Source organism: Canis lupus, chromosome 8 (assembly GCF_003254725.2).
Source record: "Canis lupus dingo isolate Sandy chromosome 8, ASM325472v2, whole genome shotgun sequence".
Taxonomy (NCBI): Eukaryota; Metazoa; Chordata; class Mammalia; order Carnivora; family Canidae; genus Canis; species Canis lupus.
This window is the reverse complement of record NC_064250.1, coordinates 72,629,663-72,648,128: the sequence shown is the minus strand read 5'-3', so window position 1 is coordinate 72,648,128 and position 18,466 is coordinate 72,629,663. Positions and strand designations below refer to the sequence as shown.

At 62.8% G+C, this 18,466-nt stretch overlaps 3 protein-coding genes across 12 annotated transcripts in view; 2 read left to right on the top strand and 1 right to left on the bottom strand.

Moving 5' to 3' along the window:
• GPR132 (G protein-coupled receptor 132) overlaps nt 1-18,466 on the top strand; it is a 149,654-nt gene that overhangs the window by 26,573 nt on the left and 104,615 nt on the right. The gene's annotated exons all lie outside the window — the stretch shown is intronic.
• CDCA4 (cell division cycle associated 4) lies at nt 495-8,793 on the top strand. Of its 10 annotated transcripts, XM_049113550.1 has the most exons (5): nt 503-585; nt 1,004-1,200; nt 4,682-4,918; nt 5,442-5,752; nt 6,401-8,793. In XM_049113550.1, the coding sequence occupies exons 4-5, from the start codon at nt 5,531-5,533 to the stop codon at nt 7,133-7,135; spliced, it is 957 nt and encodes a 318-aa protein (XP_048969507.1). In that variant the 5' UTR covers nt 503-585; nt 1,004-1,200; nt 4,682-4,918; nt 5,442-5,530; the 3' UTR covers nt 7,136-8,793. The 10 variants fall into 10 exon arrangements, with proteins under 10 accessions (XP_025299039.1, XP_048969511.1, XP_048969507.1 ...); XM_035719633.2 differs by lacking the exon at nt 1,004-1,200; XM_035719634.2 differs by lacking the exons at nt 503-585; nt 1,004-1,200 and adding an exon at nt 1,209-1,546.
• Nucleotides 11,568-17,826, bottom strand: CLBA1 (clathrin binding box of aftiphilin containing 1). Its single transcript, XM_025443461.3, has 5 exons — nt 17,536-17,826; nt 16,260-16,405; nt 14,525-14,654; nt 13,299-13,409; nt 11,568-12,257 (listed from the first exon to the last, which is right to left on the bottom strand). The coding sequence occupies exons 1-5, from the start codon at nt 17,809-17,811 to the stop codon at nt 12,093-12,095; spliced, it is 828 nt and encodes a 275-aa protein (XP_025299246.3). The 5' UTR covers nt 17,812-17,826; the 3' UTR covers nt 11,568-12,092.

The following is an 18,466-nucleotide window of genomic DNA, read 5'->3' as shown; positions in this document are numbered from 1 at the left end:
CCCTCTCTCCCTCCCCCCCTCCCCTTTTCCCTTCCTCTCCTCCCTTTCCCCCTCCTCCCTCCCCATCCTCTCCCCTCCCCTCCCCTCCGTTTCCCCCTCCCCCTCCCTCCCCTTCCCTCCTTGCCCTCCCCCCCCTCCTCGTCCTCCCCTCTCCTCCCTTTCCCCCTCCTTCCCTCCCCGTCCTCTCCCCTCCTCTCCCTTCCCCTGCCCTCTGCCCCTTCCCTTCCCTTTCCCCCTCCCCTCCCCCCTCCCCCCTCCCCCCCCCCCCCGCTCCTGCGCAGGCGCGCCGGGGCCGCGCGCGGAGACCTGGGAGCGGGCGGGGCGGGCGGGGGTGTGGCCAGCGCCGGGCCCCAACGGCCGACGCGTCCGCGCGGGAAGTCTCGCGCCAGGCCCCGCCCGCGGTTTGAACCGGAGGCCCCGCCCCCGCGCTCGGCCAATCAGCGTGCGGGGCGGCCGGCGCCTGGCGACCCTTTGTGGGCGCGGAGCGACCCCGCCCCCCGCGGCCCCGCCCCTCGGTCGGCGGCGGGCTCGGGCTCGGGCTCGGGCTCGGGCTCGGGCGGGGACGGCGGGGACGGCGGCGGCCAGGTGAGCGGCGGGCGGGCGCCCCGGGTCGGGTCGGGGGCGGGTCGGGGGCGGGTCGGGGGGGCCCGCGGCCCGGGGGTCGCCGCGCGGCCCGGCCCTGCCCTCCCGCCGAGCCCACCTGCGCGCCGGCTCCTTGTCCTTTGTGTCCCGGCCTCACCGCTTCGAGGGGCCTCGGGGCGCGGGTGCTGCGGGCCGGGCCGGGCCGGGCCGGGCCGGGCCGGGGCGGGGCGGGGGCGGTCAGCGGCCCGGGGCACGGACTTTCTGGGCAAGTTTTGCCGTGTTTTCCACCCGAAGCGGAAATGCAGGATGCAAAGTCCCGCTTTAGCATCTCCCGAGAAGGAACCGTGTCTCGGAAGGGCCAGGAAGTGTCCCCCAGCGTCCGGACCGGGTTTCCAGGCCCAGACACTGTATTTCACCCCAGGCCCAGGAGCAGCAGCCGCGGCAGACGCCCCGCGGGGACCCCAGGCCCTTCTGCAGCCGCCCTGCCTGCCGGTCTTCTGGGATGACATATCTCGGAGACCGCCTGAGCGTGTGACCGAAGCGTTCACGTTATTTTGCCTGAAAGACCTGAGTCAGGAGCGAGCTTGCGGGTGGCTGAAGGTCGTAGGGATGCGCCAGGTCAGGGCCGAGGCTGCCCCAGGCCCCCCAGGCTCTGCCGGCAGCCTGGGCTGCTGGGCACATACGGGAGAGCCGCTGCAGGACGGGGAGGTCCCCTTTGTCTTGGGGGCGCCCTGACGGATGGGCACAGCACCCCCCAGGCCCCACCCGCCACGCGGGACCCCTCCCGTGATCTCTGCTCCATCAGCCCTTGGTCTGGAGGCTGCTGTGCTCTGACCTAGGGCTGAACACCCATGGCCTGCTTGTCCCCTGACGTTGGAGGGTTTGGAGCAAAACACCCTTAACCTTGAGGAGGTGATGGGATTGAACTCCGCAGGACCCTCTGGCCGCGTGTGGGGGGATGGAGGTAATACCAGCGCTTTCTTGTTCAGAACTGAATGGTGAGTCTGGGTCTGCAGTTAGGGCAGCCTGGGAAGCGTGGGGTCTTGTGTGCTGATTTCGAAACGTCCAGCCCCAGGCCACTGTCACAGGCTGCCCCAGGAGCTGTAACTTGGACCAGCCGGGCCCCGGGGGTCTGTGTGCCCACCTCGTGCTGACTTTGTTGTGAACACGACTGTGTGGGGAGGGTGAGGCTCTCCGGCCCCCTTCAGCCTGACGCATCACCTCCACACAGGCTCTGGGACCCTCCATCGGCTCCTGGAATTGGATGTGCTGCCCTCCGGCTACTCCTTCTGAAATCCTAATCGGCTAGCGCTGGCTGGTCCCGAGCGTAACAAAAATTAACAGTTGTTCAGGGGTTGGAACATCAGAAGGGAATAATTAGAGTGACTTTGAACACATACTTGTCCTGGCATGCCGAGTGAGATCCAGCGCTTAGTGATGCGCGGGAGGCACTACCTAAAATGGTTTCAATTTAAATGAATGTGGTAGCCTCCCCCGTCAACTGGATTCTGTATTTTTCTTTGTAACCAAGGTATCATTTAGTTAATACAATGCAGTGGGCAGTTAGTAGTTGTGCAGTTGTGTGAATCTGACCAGGACCATGCACCTGTCTAGATAGGGTGCATTTCCATCATCCTGGAGACCTCCAGACCATCCCTGCCCCTCCGTTGGCAACCATTCTGCTATTTTACACCTTAGGTTAGCTTTACCTCTTCTCGAAGTTCATGTGAACAGAATTATAGGGTACCTGTTTCTTTGTTCTTGCTTTGTGATTAGGCGTGGTGTCCGAGGTTTGCTCTCGTTCCGTAGATCAGCGTGAACTTTGTTGCTGGATCGTGTTTGGTTGTCAGACATACCACAGCTTACATGTTTGACTTGCTTATTTTGAATCTGAAAATAATGTTTACACCCGGGGTGGTGAACTGGGTTTGTGGCAGGAGTATGGAGCAGGGATAATGGGTGAAGTGGTGGTGGTTGGGGGGACTTGCCAGCAAATGTGAGGAAGTCCATACAGAAAATCCTGGTGGAGAGTGAATTGATTCTGCTTCTTAGAAAGCAGCTTGATAATGTGGATCATGTGCCTGTCAATAAAGCCCCAGGTCGGAACCGAGCATCACTGTAACTGAGGAGATTGTGAGTGGTACAAATGCAGGGAGTAAGGCTCAGTTCCTGCGCTGTGTTTATCCTGAGGGTCGGCTTTTGCTGACATGGAAAATGCGGTAACCAAGAACAGCTCGCAGTGAGCTCTCATGCAGAGAGGAGGCTGCTTAGGGAGATGCTGGGAAGAACCTGTGTGGTGACTGCTTCTCTGATGAGTCGGCCACGGTGATTTTTGTCTTGTACTTTCTGATGTTCTTCCCAATTATGTACAGTAAGCTGCGGAAACAGGGGAAGGCGCCTGCATGAGAAGAGCAAAGGCTGTTATTGGAAGTGGCTGCCACCAGGGATTGGACCACCTTCTGGCTTGCAGAAAGACACTTGGGGACAGGCAGGGGAGTCGGACTGGAAGGGCTTCCAGGGCCCCTGATGGGGTTGCAGCCTGAGGAGCCAGCCGCCCTGGTGGCTTTGTGGGGGGAGCACGTTTGGATTTCTCTAGGAGGTGGGGACAGATACTAGGAAAGCTGTCTGTTATTGATGAAGTCCAGACCCTTGAGGGTGATTGTTACAAAAGTCATTGGTTTCCTGGCCTGTCATGGAGATAGAAGTTTGACTTCCTGGGCCGTGTTAACCTTGAAAATGAAAGTTTGTTATTTCACTAGCAAAAAATGGGTTTATTTGGGAATAACAATAGCAGTTCAGGGCGTAAAAATTAGTAAAACGATGCCTTTTAGAATGGCATCAGGAGGCGGGCAGGAGGAGCACTCACTCCCACCACTCACTGACCGCTGCAGACCCCACAGGAAGGTGCGCCCCTTGCTCCTGAACACACTGCTACCTTCCCAGCAGGACAAAGGAAGGTTTTCTCCTGCCCTGGCAACAGCCCAGCCAATGGGAGACTGTCCCGGCCCAGCCAATGACAGATGGTAAACCGGCGTGAGGCTGCTGTGGATCCGAGGAAGCGGAGGGTGGCGAGGGCGGGGGGGAGCCGGGGGTACCCTGGGCACATTCTGGTGCTCGCTGTGGCCCCCGCCTCTCCTCTGGGCTCCCGCGGCTGTTGCTGCGGCTGCGGGTGTAGCCGGTGCCCGGTGCGCACTCGGGCTCTGGAAGCGGACTGTAACCCACCCCACCCCCCATCCCGGCTTCTGGGTGGAACGTGATGCTCCCGCTCCGCAGGCCGCGTTGGCCGCCCCGGCTGTGGGTGCACCGGCTCCCGCGGGCTCCCTGCCCCGACGGCCGTCCGGAGGACAGGGATGCTGTCCGAGGAGCCCCCGCGGCCACAGCCGGGCCCTGCTGCTGACTCGTCTTGCCGGGGGCGGAAGCGGAGGCTCAGGCTCATCCTGTGATTCCGGGGCCTTCAGTGGGCCTATATGAAATGGGCTGCCTACAGACTTGGGATCTGAGACCCTGGAGACAGGCACCCCGCACCCTGCATGTCCTTCCCCAGGCGGCACTAGTACCCCATCATCTCACCGAGATTCTCCATGTGCTCATCAGTGTTAAGCAAGTGACCTTTACACAAAGATTGACAGAAAAAACCTGTAAGAGTTGAGTTTGAAGCCATGAAACATTCGGATCCTTTACTGTCGTAGTGAGTGAAATCTTCACGTGGTTGGTAGTAGCTCTTTCATTCGTTTGTTTAAAAATAGGCAACAAGTCAGTGTGTGGCAGGTGTCGTGGTGGAAATGGCAGGTGGCTTCAGCGGCCTCAGAGTTGGTAGGTCAGACCGGTCTGCTGCTCCAGGAGGGAACAAGCTACAGGCGCTTCGTATCGTAAACTTAGTTTTAAATAATTACAGGTGGGACACCCGGGTGGCTCCGCGGTTGAGCATCTGCCCTCGGCTCAGGGCGTGACCCCTGGCCCTGGGATCGGGTCCCACCCCGTGGCCCTGGGATCGGGTCTCAGGGGAGCCTGCTTCTCCCTCTGCCTGTGTCTTTGCCTCTCTGTGTGTCTCATGAATAAATCTTTTAAAATAAATACATAAATACATACATACATGCAGGTGCACGGGCCGCTGTAAAGAACCGGCCTGGAGAACACCTGCCTCCCTGGTGTCGGAGCTTCAGCAAGATGCCCAGGCAGCATGTCCTGTGTGTGACCACAGAGCCGGTCGCGATCCTGCGTGCTCACACCGGGTTCTGCACCCTTAGAGCACATGCACGGCCTCCTGGACCCGCTACACCCACCACATCTCTATGTCCTGTTCCACAAATATGCGTACCACGCACAACAGTTTGAGGTTGGCTTTCTCTTGGAGCATAACTCCCCTAAGATCCCTCCAAGTCTGGTGTCCCTAGGGCCCTCTGCCCTCTGCCCAGTGGCCGCGTGCGGCCGGTGCCCTCGGGTGTCAGCCACTCCCTGGAGCAGGGCTTTACGGGTAGAGCCACCGTGAACATTCCTGTGCAGGTTATTGCATGAATGTTGGCTTTCCTTTGTTTGGGATAAGTGCCCCCAAAACACCTCATTTTAAAAATGTCTTAAAATGTTAAGCATCCAGGAGATGAGATCCACGACACTGAAAGGAAACCCAGGGGACGGGGCTCCTCCTCCTCCCTGTTGAAGGGTGGGGCTGGCAGGAGGGGGTTCTCAGAGGGGCTCCTGGCAGGGGTGCCGAACTTGGGGGCCTGAGTGCAGACAGCACCGGCGCCGCCCCACCCCACCCGGGTCTCCAGGGGCCCCGGGCTTGCCAAAGTCCGGCCAGCAGCAGCCCCAGAGAGCCACTGCATTGATCTTTCTAAAAAAGGAAATACAAAAATTTGCAGATTTGAAAGACCGTAATCCTCTTCGTGAATAACTCAAATGAATTATTGGAAACCAACACGGTTAGCTACCTACAAACCTGAGAAGAGAGATGCTTGATGCCTACCCCGCCTCTGGTCCAGAGAGGGTGGTCCTCAGGCTGCTCGCCGTGTGCCCCGCGCTGGCTCTGGAGCCTCCTGGTGCCAGGCTGGGGGTGCAGGTGCCACACTGCAGCCCCAGACCCGTCCTGCTCTGCCTTGTGATTCTCCGGAGCTCTCCGCCTAGAATCAGTTCGAAGGACAGTTTGCTCGTATTTTGGCTTCTGCGAGCAGAGGTAATGGCCTGCTGTGTGAGTGACACCAGTGCCACCCCAGAGCCTACGCAAGGTGCCTGGCCCCACCGGTACCCGGTGAGGTTGAGTCCCATCTGTACCTTGGGGGAGGGCACACGGTTGTCGGGAAGCCGCCCAGGTGCTGCTGGGGCACCGCCAGGGCTCTGGGCCGCGGGAGCCCTTGTAGCCCTCTTGCCGTGAGCCCTGAGGGAAGAGCGGCTGCCAGTGCCCAGGACTCACAGTTGTCAGCTTGGGCACAGGCAGGTGGCAGCAGGCAGGCAGGCACCTGTCCCGCTTCCTCCACTCTTCTCCCTTGTGGGCCCAGTGGGCACCAGTGCCCAGAATCCGGGTGTAGCGTTCCAGCCTTGTTCCCGGCGAGTGTGTTCCCTTACTTACAGTCCTTTTCTCTTTTTTCTGATGGAGGCAGAGGGTGGGGGGGGGCCGTGTGGTGGTTTTGACCTCTGTTCTGTGTCAGGGCTGTCCCAGGAGCTGGGCCCTGCTTGGACACATGCCCACGGGGCCACAGCGGTCGTGTAACTGCAGCCGTCCCCTCCCAGGAACCCCGTCTTTGACAGTTGCAGACTGAGTCTCAGGGCAGCGTCTGCTGGGGACTCTGCAGTGTGCTAAACGGCATCTCCTTGCTTTCCACAGGGCACGATGTTTGCACGAGGGTTAAAGAGAAAAAGCGCCGAGGACGGGGAGGACGTGGAAGGAGGCCTGGCGGGCACCCAGGCCACGCCTTCCTACAGCCTGCAGCGCCAGTCGCTCCTGGACATGTCCCTGGTCAAACTCCAGTTGTGCCACATGCTGGTCGAGCCCAACCTCTGTCGCTCGGTCCTCATAGCCAACACGGTCCGGCAGATCCAAGAAGAGATGACCCAGGACGGGACCTGGCGGGTGCTGGCACCCCAGGCGGCAGGGCGGGCGCCGCTGGACCGCCTCGTGTCCACTGAGATCCTGTGTCGCTCGGTGCGGGAGCAGGAGGGGGAGCGCCCTGCCGCTGACGTGGGAGATGGCCGCACGCCAGGCCTGGTCCCGGGACTTTCCGCGGTCCCATCTGCACAGGCCCTGCGGAGCCCGCAGAGCAGCCTCTGGGAAGTGGACAGCTCTCGAGAGAACAGAGGAGGCTTTCAGAAGTCACTAGATCAGATCTTTGAAACGCTGGAGAGTAAGACCCCTGGCTCTGTGGAGGAGCTGTTTTCAGACGTGGACAGCTCCTACTACGACCTGGACGCGGTGCTCACGGGGATGGTGGGCAGCACCCAGTCGGGCCACGGCAGTGGGCTCCAGGCCTTCACCGCTGCGGCCACCCCGCCTCCCGGCTCCAGCTGCAGGTCGGATCTGGGCGAGCTGGACCACGCGGTGGAGATCCTGGTGGAGACCTGAGAGGGCCCCTGTGCCCCGATGGGACACTTCACGGATGGGTTCGTAAGGCGTCCAGAGTGGCCGGGAGTGCTCGCTGCCGTGCATCTGCGAGCTCAGCGCCTGGTTTGTCTGTGATGAGGAGAACCTTCCAGAACAACATCTAGTCGCCCTCTCCCCTTTCTTCCTGAAGGGGCTGCGTGGTTTTCCATTGGGCTGGTCACCCAGGCCGGCCGCTGGTGTCCTGCTGCAGCTCCGTGACCAGCCTGGTTTAACTTTAGATAGGTGAATTTTTTTAAATTAAGTTTTATATGTTTTGGGCAATATTTTGTCTTAAGATATATTTTTTAAACTTTTTATACTTTTATCTTTTTAGATTTTTTCAGCTATTTTCTTAAAAGTATATTTTTTCTATAAACATTTTCTGCTGCTACATTAGAAACTTATAACCTAAACAGTTGCAGTCGGTGTATTTCTTTTTATAAGGTTTAAATAAGGACTTTTTTACACGAGGCTTCACTACGTTCTGTGTAGCGTACCTGGATCATGAATTTTCTCTTTATGTTGGCGTGAGCCTTCTCCACGTCCTGTTACAATTAGAGCACCTTGCGCTGCCCCACCTCTTATTCTTGAGTGTCATTACCAGATCTGCTGTGCCAGCCATGTCTCCAGTGTGGATCTCGGAGGGTTTTATTTATGCCTATTTATGTGTCAGTGTTGGAGGCGAGGGTCTCCGGCCCCCGGGGGCGTCAGGCGGTGCCTTCAGGGGCTCTTGACTCCCGGGCCCCCTCCTGTACGTGCCCTGCCACCGTGGAGGCCCCTGACTGGCGTGGACATTGATCAAGGGAAGCGTCATTAAAATGCAGTGAGGAGTCCGGGGGGCTCTCCCGCTGTCCCACTGGACATCAAGGATCGTAAGTCACTGGCCCAGCAGGAGAAGCTTCGGCCGGAGAGTTGGTTCCAGGCCCCACGGGAAGAAACCCACCAGAAACGGCCAGAGACGAGTCCCTGTCATCCTGGACTCCCACTTCTCGCCTGTGGACTTCTGTTCAGAACAGCCCTTCCAACTTCCTCCCTCCTCCATAAATAACGTTCCTCTCATTTGTTGGCCTTGCCTCTGGTTCTGCCATAGTGGGTTGCGATTCTCTTATTCCTGAATAAACCCATTCTGCTGGTAAAACGGTCAACACTCGCCTGGCTGCTGGACCCACGTTTACTGGGCTGGCGTGCACAGGCTGCTGGGTGCCCGGTGTGCATGGGAAGGGTGCTGTCTGGGTACCGCGGGCCTGCAGAGTGCCACGCTTGCTCTGGGACGCTGGTGCTGGGCAGAACTTCAAGGTTAAGTCTAGAATTAAATTTGGACACTCACTACATGTGACCTCCCAATCCTGGGGGCCGTTGGTGGGGTTGGTGGGGCAGGGCCACCTAAGTGGGCTCTGGGGTACCTGCGCGCGTGACCCCGTGACGCTGTCCTGGACGCTAGGAACACTCAGACCTTTATTTGTTTCACTGGTTTACATGTAAGACCGCACTCTCTCCCCACTCCTGCCCCACTCCTGCTTCTGCCTTTCCTTCCTTACCCAGCCCTTGGCCAAAAAGACCTGTTTCTTTCCAACATGTGACCTTTCTTTAACATCAGCCATGTATGCGTCTCTTTATTAAAAATTATCCATCAAACCAAATGGAAATGTGTTCTTTATCAGCTGCATCATAATTCTCCAGGGGATCTCTTTTTCCTAGTTCAGTGCGGCCGCATTACCCATTGCACTTGGGTGTGTTAAGTCAGCATTTTGCCGACCACCCACACTTTGTGGTTCTGCACCCACCTCCCTGCCCCAGGTCTTGGGCTGGATTTGGGGACGGTGCCCTTGGAGGAGCCAGGACCAGGCTGAGACTTCCACCCACTGCCTCCTTCAGGTTCCATAGGTTTTTCTTGTGGAAAATAAAGTATTTTTTATAAGGTATAACCTGAAGTGGTGTGAAAATCAGGACACCCTCTAGAATGGCATCAGGGGGAGCACTCAGCCCCACCACTCACTGACCACTGCAGACCCCACAGGAAGATGCGCCCCTTGCTCCTGGACACACTGCTACCATCCCAGCAGGAGGAAGGAAGGTTTCCTCCTGCCCTGGCAACAGCCCAGCCAATGGGAGACTGTCTCGCCCCAGGCAATGAGAAATGTCTACACTCCAAGCTCCCAGTTTCCTCCAATGGACTTGCTGTTTACAACACGCCCCCACCCGCCCCATCAAAGAGCCTCTGCTTTGCTCTCAGGACTGTGGGTGGCCTTCCTGGGGCTCGTCCTGGATGGGAGTTCTGTTATTCCCAGATGCATCCACCTGCCCGAGGGAGAAGCGTGGGCTTACCATCTGGGGGACAGACTTCATGTCTTTCAGGGTCACATTCTGTGTCAACATCTGGGCGCCCACCTGGCTGTGGTCGGTAGGGCAGTTCCAAGGCTGTGCCGCCCCCCCTGCTGCACCCACCCAGAGCTCCCTCCTGGGGCCCCTCTGCAGGCCCCTCTGCCACCCCAGGCGGGCGGCACGTGCAGAGTCCCCGGAGCGGGGCTGAGGACGGCCATGCCTCCACCACACCTGGACCGGGGACTCGGGCTGGAGGGCAGGAGGTCCCGGCCCCCTGACCCCCCACCTCCCCCACTCCCCAACCCCCCCCCGACCCCCCCCCGCCCCGCTCCCTGATACCCCGGCCCCAACGCCCCACCTCCCCTGCTGTCCGGGCTGTGGCAGGGGACCCTGACCACCGCCCTGACCCACAGCCCCGAGGTCACAGCGCCGCCCCCAGACGGGCCTGTGGTTGGAAGAGCCTCCTGAGGCACCTGCTGCGGATGTCTCCCGGGAGTTCTTCCCGGGAGCAGGTGACAGGGTGGAAGTACTGTCGCAGGGAGGCGGTGACGTCGGTCAGGAAGCCCGGGAGAGGCGTGGACGGAGGCAGGCGGCCGTTACGCAGAGAGCTGCTGCCCTGCGCTCTGTGACGTTTCTGGATCTGGCCTCTTTACATTTTTCCTTTTCTCATGCTCCAAGTTGCTTTCTGTTGCTAATTTTGTTCTTGTACTTTTGTAGTCTTTGGGGAAAAGGCCCCAGAAGGTATAAACTGCAGCCCAGCGCTCCTTGGGGAGGCCTGCTGCCGCCCGCCCCAGGAGCCAGCTCGCCCAGGGAGGCGTGCGGCCTCCTCTCCCCGCACCGGCGCGTCCTCCCGGGAGCACCGAGCATGGGGCCCGCCCGGGGCCACCGTCTGCACGGGCGCGCTCTCCCGGCACCTGCTGGCACGTTGGTGCAAGTATGAGGCCGTGGGAGGCAGCCGGGCCAGCTGACCTGGGGGCTGGGGTCTCAGGAAGACCGCAGCCGCTGGCGGGGCGCTGGGCCCAAGGAGGGGCCGCCCCACGGAGGTCCCCCCGTCGGATGGATGACAGGCCCGAGAGCAGGGCAGAGGCCAGGCCGTGGCTGGGAGCGCCCGGGGCGAGGGTCCAGCTGCCCTGCGGGGCCCCTGGAGCGAGCAGCAGGACCTTGAGCTTCCCCCGGGGGGTCTCGTGCTTCTCCGGGCCCCACTCTGGACCTGCCAGGGGCATGGAGCCGCCCTGGGGTCCCCCGCTCCGCCCCTGGGGCACTGAATTTAATCAATGTAGGTTCCTTGGGATCCGCGGCTCTGTGATTATTCTGGAGCTGCCCTGGCAGCTGACGGGGCACGTTCTGGCCGGGGCACCTGTCGGCACTCACCCGCCCGGCTCAGAAGCCCTCCTTGAGCAGACTGGCCAGACATCAGGACGCAGAATCAGAACCACACTTGATGTCTGCGTGGACGCGGAGTGAGGGGCAGGCCTGGCCTGGGGCTTGGGGGGCAGGGTGGGGGGTGCTGGGCCGGCTGGGGGTCAGGAGAGGTCAGGGAGGGCAGCTGGGGGAGTTCAGCGCCGGGTCAGGGTGACTGGTGGGAGGAAGCAGACCATGGAATGGCCTATTTTGAGTTCACGTCTGACTTTAAGGAAAGACTGGGACACGATGCGCAGCGGGTCTGCTGGCGGGGCCCCAGGGGTCCCCAGGGGGGATGCTGCCCTTTGGGGAAAGCGTAGAAGAAAAGCAGTTTCCAAGTGTCCATCTCTCTGTGCCTGAAAGTGAAGACTTAGGGCACGTTTCCCAAACACCCGGCACTAAATCATCTGGTCACCCTTCAACGAGAGCCTCAAAACCAGGCGGGTCTGGCAGAGGGGGCTGAGGCCGGTGCCCTCTGCTGGCCACTCTGGGTCTGACCCCTGGCTTGGCGGAGCTGCTTCCTCCCAGCTGCACCGTGGCCCGGGTAGGACAGCGACGTGCGCCAGGCACTCCGCCAGCCTCAGGTCCCCAGGCCGCCCCCGGAGGGCCGGGCGGGCTCCCGGGCAGGGGCGGGCTGGAACGGGACTGCTGGCACGGTCCCTCGACGGCAGACGAGTCGCCAACAACGTGGGCTTATCCAGGCCACTTTATTTAATAAAATTTTACAAAAACCCGTGCCTCAGCCAGAACCAGCGAAGCTTGCGCAGAGTCGGGGGGACGTCCGGACGCAGACCAGGCCGCGGGCTGGGCAGAGCCGCAGGCAGGTGCTCACGCTTCGCTCTGACCCACCAGGTGCCCTGCCCCAGGTGACAGCAATGCACGTGGGACTTCCTGAGCTGCAAACGGCTGCCTTCCGTGACGGTCCAGCCTGGTGTGCCCCGGGCGGTGCCACGCTGGCAGCCAGGCCCCTCATGCCACCGTGGTCCGTGTCGGGGGGGCGGAGCTCCTGGGACCCTGGGCGGCCCCTTCCTGTGGAGACGGCTCTGCCCGAGGACACAGTCTTCTAAAGCGGTCAGACCCCTGCCCGTTGGCGCAGGACAGGTTTGCCCCGGGCGTCCCAGGAAACATGCCCACGGCGCGGTCCCGGGCTCCAGCTACCCCGCTGAGCCAGTAAGAAAACATAAAATTCCTCATAAAAATACCAAGTGCTCCTGTTTCAGCAGACGTCACTATTAAACAAGGTGATCTTCAGGTTACGTGGATTGAAAATCTTCTTTTTCCACGGGATTGGGACGTACTGCCCGCTTCTGCGTAAGGGCGTCCTCAGAAAGAGGCTGCAGGCAAGCAGGCTCCCCTGGCCGCCGCCGGACGGCCCCGAGAGCTGACGGAAGGGCAGGGCGCGGTCAGGGCCCGCAGACGCCAGCGGCCGCCGCCCCCCGGCCCCGTGGGCCCCCCCCCCCGCCTCAAGCTGCTGTCCTCGGGCCGTCACCCCGGACGTGTGCGGGATGGAGCGCACAGCTAGCTCCGCGGCTTCCCCCGGCGCACGGGGCACCACGCTGGGAGGACGGCGGGCTGTGTCCCCGGGCCCAGGGCCACGCAGGCCTCCTGGTCCCAAGTGATGCTAGGACGCTGGCCTGAGGGCCTAGGTGGGGTCACAGGGCCCCGGTGCTGGGGGCCTGGCCTGTCCTGCTCTCGTCCGCAGCATCCACGGATTTCCGCCTACCAGCTGCTGGGACGTGTGGGCTACTCTGAGTGATGCCGCTGTGGACGTTTCTAGACTGGCTGCTCTAAGGGGCCCCTGCTTGCACGTCTAGAAGCTTCTCTCTCCCACCTGTTGGGGTTCCCAAAGAGCAGATGGAGCAGCGTGCTTGGGCATCCCTGGAGAGGGCCCCGGCCTGTGTGACCGGACGACAAAGGGCCTCTCCTGTGCTCCGTCTGCCCTGCTGCCCTGTGTGTTCCCAGCGGCCGCAGCAGCAGCCCGGCCCCTCCCCGGCACACGCTCTCCACACCAAGCACCATCAGGGCAGACCCTGCGGTGGGCGCCCCTGGGTGCCAGTGTTCTCCGGGGCAGGGGTGCGGGCAGAGGGAACCCCACCTGTGCCCCGGGGCCCTGGGGGAACAGGCCCCGCAATGCCTGGCCCGAGTGTGCAGGCCGCCCCAGCCCCAGGAAAGGCTGTGCCGGCCCTCAGAAGGGGGTGGGAGGGGCCCCTGGCCGCGCGCCCCTCCCTTGAGCCTCAGGTGCGCCGGCCCCTCGGCTTCCCTGCAGCCCCTGCTGCCGCCCAGCAGTCCTGTGACAGCGGCTCCCCTCCAGGTGCTCGGCTGCCCCCGGACAGCGGCAGTGCCCGTTTGTCCCGAGCCCATGAGCCTCAGGTCGGAGGTGCCACCACGGAGGCCCACGCGCCTGTCCCGGGGGGCGGCTCACCTTGGTCTGGATCAGGGCTCTGCAGGGCTGCAGACGGGAGGGCGCGCCCGCTTCTTCAGGCTCTTTGAGGTCGGAGCATTCGGGAATGTGACCCAGGTCTCCGGAAAGGTCCTAGTGAGGCGAGCCGTCACCCAGCGGGAAGGAAGCTAAAGGGCCGCTTTCCCCGGTTTTCCCCGCCCCCGCCCCTCTGCGCAGCCACTGGGAAACCGCACCAGGGCTGGTCCCACCGTCCCCCCTCCCGCCAGGCCCCAGTGCCCTCTGCCTCAAGTCCTCCCCGCTCCAGGGTGAGCCCTGCACCCCCAGCCCGGCCGCACCCTGCAGCCTGTCCCTTCCCCGTCCTCCCGGCTGTGCTCCTTGCACAAAGGCAACGCGTGGGTGGGCTCACGGGGCCCCCGGGCCCCCACTGCTCGTGGTCCCTCTGGCCCGAGGCCAACGCAGCAGCCAGTCCCAGGGCCCCGTTCACGAGGCCGCCAGCCCGTTCTTGTGTCCCGTATCTGAATATGTCCTTAATACTTGGGACACAGGAGGGTCTTTGCCAACTGGATCGCAGAGACTGTTCTGGATACGACTGGTGGGGTCTCTGATGTCACGGTGGCCCCTCCTCGGCCACCCCTCACCCCTCTGCTCCAGCTCCACTGGCTCCACCTCAGGCGCTAGGACCCACCTCTGCCTGCACTTGTGGCTCTGCTGAACCTGTGCCCCTCCCCGCACCCCCCCCTGCAGCCCCTGAGCAGAGGCCACTCCTGCCTCCCCACCCCTGCAGCCCCTGAGCAGAGGCCACTCCTGCCTCCCCACCCCTGTAGCCTCTGAGCAGAGGCCACTCCTGTGCCCCCTCACCCCTGCAGCCCCTGAGCAGAGACCACTCCTGCCACCACCCCCACTGCCCCCGCCAATGCTGTGTCCATCCCTGCAGTCTGCCAATGTCCTGCCAGGACACCTCCTCCACTGGGTGCTGGGGACTGGCCTGCACTTGGACATCTGTCAGCCTGGCACAGAGCAGGGGCCTGACTCTGATGAGCTGACCCGTCTCACCCCTTCCCTGCCTGTGTTGCCTCATCACCCCCCTCCCCAGAAACCTGTGCATTTTCTCCCCACCTCTGTTTTCTGGCAGCAAGGCCCCCCTACCCTCATGCTGTGTAGACAGCTCCCTGCGGCCGCAGGGTGGCCGGCAAAGTCGCTGCGGAGTCCAGCTGCACCCCCAGGAGCCCCGTGTACACCTGAATCACCTTCTGAGCAGCATCTATCCCAAGAACAAGAAAGAAGTTTTCCTGGCAACGGGACTTGCTCCAGAGGCATCGAGAGGCCGACATGCCAGTTGTGTTCTGAAGGGCTCTCCAGAGTTCTCTAGATTCAGAACTGGAAGAGACATACGTTAGTTAAGAGGTGACAGAGAAGCCTTCAGAACAGCAGCCGGAGGGTACCTGCCCTCGGAGGCCGCGAGAACAGAGCACGCCTCCTCCGGGACAGCGAACACCCCAGCACTTGTGGCACCGCCACCCTCTGCCCCTGGCACCGCCAGGCTCATGGTCATGGCTGAACGGCTCCTCCAAGGGCACAAGCTCCTGGAGGCCTGGTATGACTTTTGTTCCTGATGATCTCGGGTACCAGAGATGCTCATCAACTCGGGCTGGAGGGGTGCCGAGAGGATGACCGCTGGGTGTCCGTCACGCAGCGGCCACAGTTGCCAGCCCAGTGCCTCCGAGGGAAGAGAGGGGTGCCCACGGACCACAGTAGGGCAGTCATGCTAAGCACCTGCTTCCTTTCCAAGCCGTCCTCACGCATTTACACCCCAGAGTAACAGCAATGTCCCGTCTGGCCCCGCCAGACCTGACACCGGGGGCCCCTGTCTCTGGGTGTCTGAGGCTCATGCTGCCCCCGAAGGTCCTTCCACCTGCCTGCTGGCCTGGACCACACCTTGGGGAAGCGCCACATCTGGAGGGCACATGGTCCTCTGGGCTAAGGTGGTGACAGCCTCCTGGGCTTCAGGCCTGTCCCCAGGTCCCTGCTGGGGGTTTCCTGGGGCAGGCACTGGCTTGGACCCCAGCGGTGGCCCTGACTGGGGCCGAAGCCAGAGCCCAGAAGGGCCAGTCTGCAGAACTCCCTGACAAAGAGGTCAAGCACAGGGGCCAGGGAAGCCAGCTCACACCAGCCCTCTCCTCCTCCTGTGGCCTGGACCCAGAGGACCTCGGGCTTTTCGACCACTACACAGGATCCAGTGAGCTAAACGTGGGTTCCCCGGGTGCCCAGTGAAAGCGTGTCTGAGAACATGGCCATCTGGAACAGCTGTGTTTGTGACAGGCCATAGGACTAGTCCCGGGGACCGCCAGCCTTGCTGGCAGCACCCGGAGCGCTCAGGCTGGCTGACCCTGTGGGTGCAGACTGTCCCTGCGGGGCATTGGCGTGTCTTCTCTGTGGCTGAGGATCAGCGGGTCAGGTCCCCCGGGGCAGCGCTGTGCCGCAGCCCAGGCCCCCAGGCCCTTCCACAGCCCCAGCACTCGCATTAAGACACAAGGAGCTGACGCCCCCGGTCTGCCTTGCTCCAGGTGAACGCGGCTCTCAGCGGGCAACCATGGCCAGACCGTGGGCATCACTCCGTGGCACCCAGTCCCTGTGTGAGGACCCCCTGACTCCAAGGCTGTGGGGACTTCAGGAGAGACAGGCTCTTGGGAAAGGTCCACTTATCAACCAAAAGTATAAACTCAGATTCGCCGTAAGAAATGTCAGTTCCCGGGATCCCTGGGTGGCGCAGCGGTTTGGCGCCTGCCTTTGGCCCAGGGCACGATCCTGGAGACCCGGGATCGAATCCCACATTGGGCTCCCGGTGCATGGAGCCTGCTTCTCCCTCTGCCTGTGTCTCTGCCTCTCTCTCTCTCTCTGTGACTATCATGAATAAATAAATAAAAAAATCTTTAAAAAAAAAAAAAAAAAAAAGAAATGTCAGTTCCCGTGTAAGTTCATTACCACAGTGTGTGTACAGGTTCACAGCCAGGCTTCCCTTCGCCGCTTGCGTCTAAGACGTGGTCTAAGGGAGAGATGCCCTCAGCGGCCTGCGGGACCAGGACTTCTTGAAATGCAAACCTGAAAACGTCCGCGTAGCTGAGCGCGAGCTGAAAGAGAGAAACACACACACTACGTCACCTTGTACCCAACACGCAGTCTTGGTGCAAACGAAGCGTGTGAACAACCACATCGTTACTGCTGCCACGGCGGGACACGCTCGCTCCTACAAGTCTCCGCCATGCACACTCCCGATGAGACGCGCAGGCAAAGTGGGTTAGGGCACAATACTCATAAGCCTCGTCAGTGACTCACGAGAAAGAGGCGCCCGTGTCAACTGTCTGGGAAATCTAGCCACACGACAGTAAGGGTGGCCGTTCCCTGACGGAGACCTGAGGTCGGAAAGTGGGAGTTAGTGTGAAGTGCTGGAATGAGGGCTGTGTAAAGTCTGACAGCAAGTGCAGGAGTGCAAACCGGGGGGCTGGAGGTGAGGGCGGGTGAGCACTGGGCAGGTGGAGGTGAGGGCGGCTGTGCAAGCTGAGGTCCTGGGGGCCCCGAGAGCGCTGGAGGTGTGCGTGTGTGCAGAGCTGCATCCACGGCAGCGGGGGGCGGCTTCCTTATTCCCCTAGTGTCTCCTGCAAAGCTCCCATTATCCTCAGACTGTTCCCTGACAAGTCCTGTTTCCGAGACAAGCGTCCTAGCAGGGTGGACTGATGAAGAGGGCGCCCCGCCGAGGTCCAGGGGTCACCGCCTGGCTCAGGAAGCAAACAGCTCACCCCTAGAACCAGAGAAACCTGTTCCCGGCCCTTCCCCATCTGACTGCTTTTGTTCTCCTGGTGCTGGGGGAGGGGGGAGCCCTTGGGAGCAGATGGTGGAGGAAGAGAAGCGGAGAAACGGAGGGATCAGGTGCAGTCACAAGACAGGTGGAACTGCTGTGAGGTCGGGAGGGGCAGAGCCAGGGGCCAAGGGGCCCAGCCCGGCATGGGCCGCAGGCTGGAAGGGACTCTCGGGGAGGCTTTCTAAGGAAGCAGAGTGACAATTCGGACGAAAAGCTCTTTCCAGTGTGCCCTGAACTGCGGCGGGCAAAGTGGGCGGCGGACTGGGCGCCCGGGGGGGCGGGAGCAGCGGGCACAGGGCCCCCGCCCCTGAGGACCCCCGCCCCGTCAGGAGGGCAGCAGGGACGGCCCGGGGGAGACGCAGAGCCGAGCCCTCCCGGGAGCCCGGGTCGGCCCGCAGATACCTCTCGAGGCGAGCTGCCCGCGGCTCCCGTCCCCCCAGCCTGGCGCCCTGGATGCGGGGGGCTCTCCGGGGCCTCCGAGTTTGCCGCGAACTGTCCAGCCTTGGCCGGGGCCTCCTGAAAGCCTTCGAACTCGCCCCAGGCGCTGCCGTGCTCCGCGGGCTCCGGGCCGCCCGGGGGGCGGGGGCCGGTCCTCAGCCCCTCCGCGGGGTCGCGGGGACACCGGCCGGGAGGGCGCGAGCGGCCAGGGCCTGCCCCCCGCTGCCGCTGGCCCTGCATGGCCGCGCCGCCGGGCCCGCGTCCACGCGCCGGGGAGCCGGGGAGGTGCACCGCAGCGCCGCGCGGGGGCCTCGGGGGCCGCACGGGCGGGGCGGGGGCGGGGGCGGGGGCGGGGGCGCCCCGGGCGGGGCAGACGGCAGCCGGGGGCCGGGCCGCCCGCTCCCGCCGCGGCCTGCGCGAGCCGCGGTCCCCACGCCTGCCCGTTGCCCGGCAACGGAGCGCGCCAACCCCGCCGCGGCGGCCGTCGTGACGTCAGCGCGCCGGCCCCGCCCGCCCGCCGCGTGCTGCGTGTGCCCCGCCCCCGCCCGCGGCCCCGCCCCCGCCCTCAGGCCCCGCCCCCGCCCTCAGGCCCCGCCCCCGCGCGGCCTCTGCGGAGGGGCTGCCCCGAGCCGCCCGCCGCCCCCGCGAGCCCCGGGGCGCGCTGCTGCCAGCTGGGGGGGACCTGCCGCCGCCACCCGCCCGGGGCCTCCCTGCCGGCCCTTCCAGGCCCTTCCAGACCCTTCCCTGCGCGCCCGCCCCCAGGCCCGGGAAATCCAGCCTGATGCGTGCACTGGACTCCATCCTGCCCGGATGCACGGCCCGCTCCCCCGCCCCCCTCCGTGCTCCCACGTCTCCGCCCCGCGACCTCCCTGGGCCCTGTCCCGCTGGCATGAGT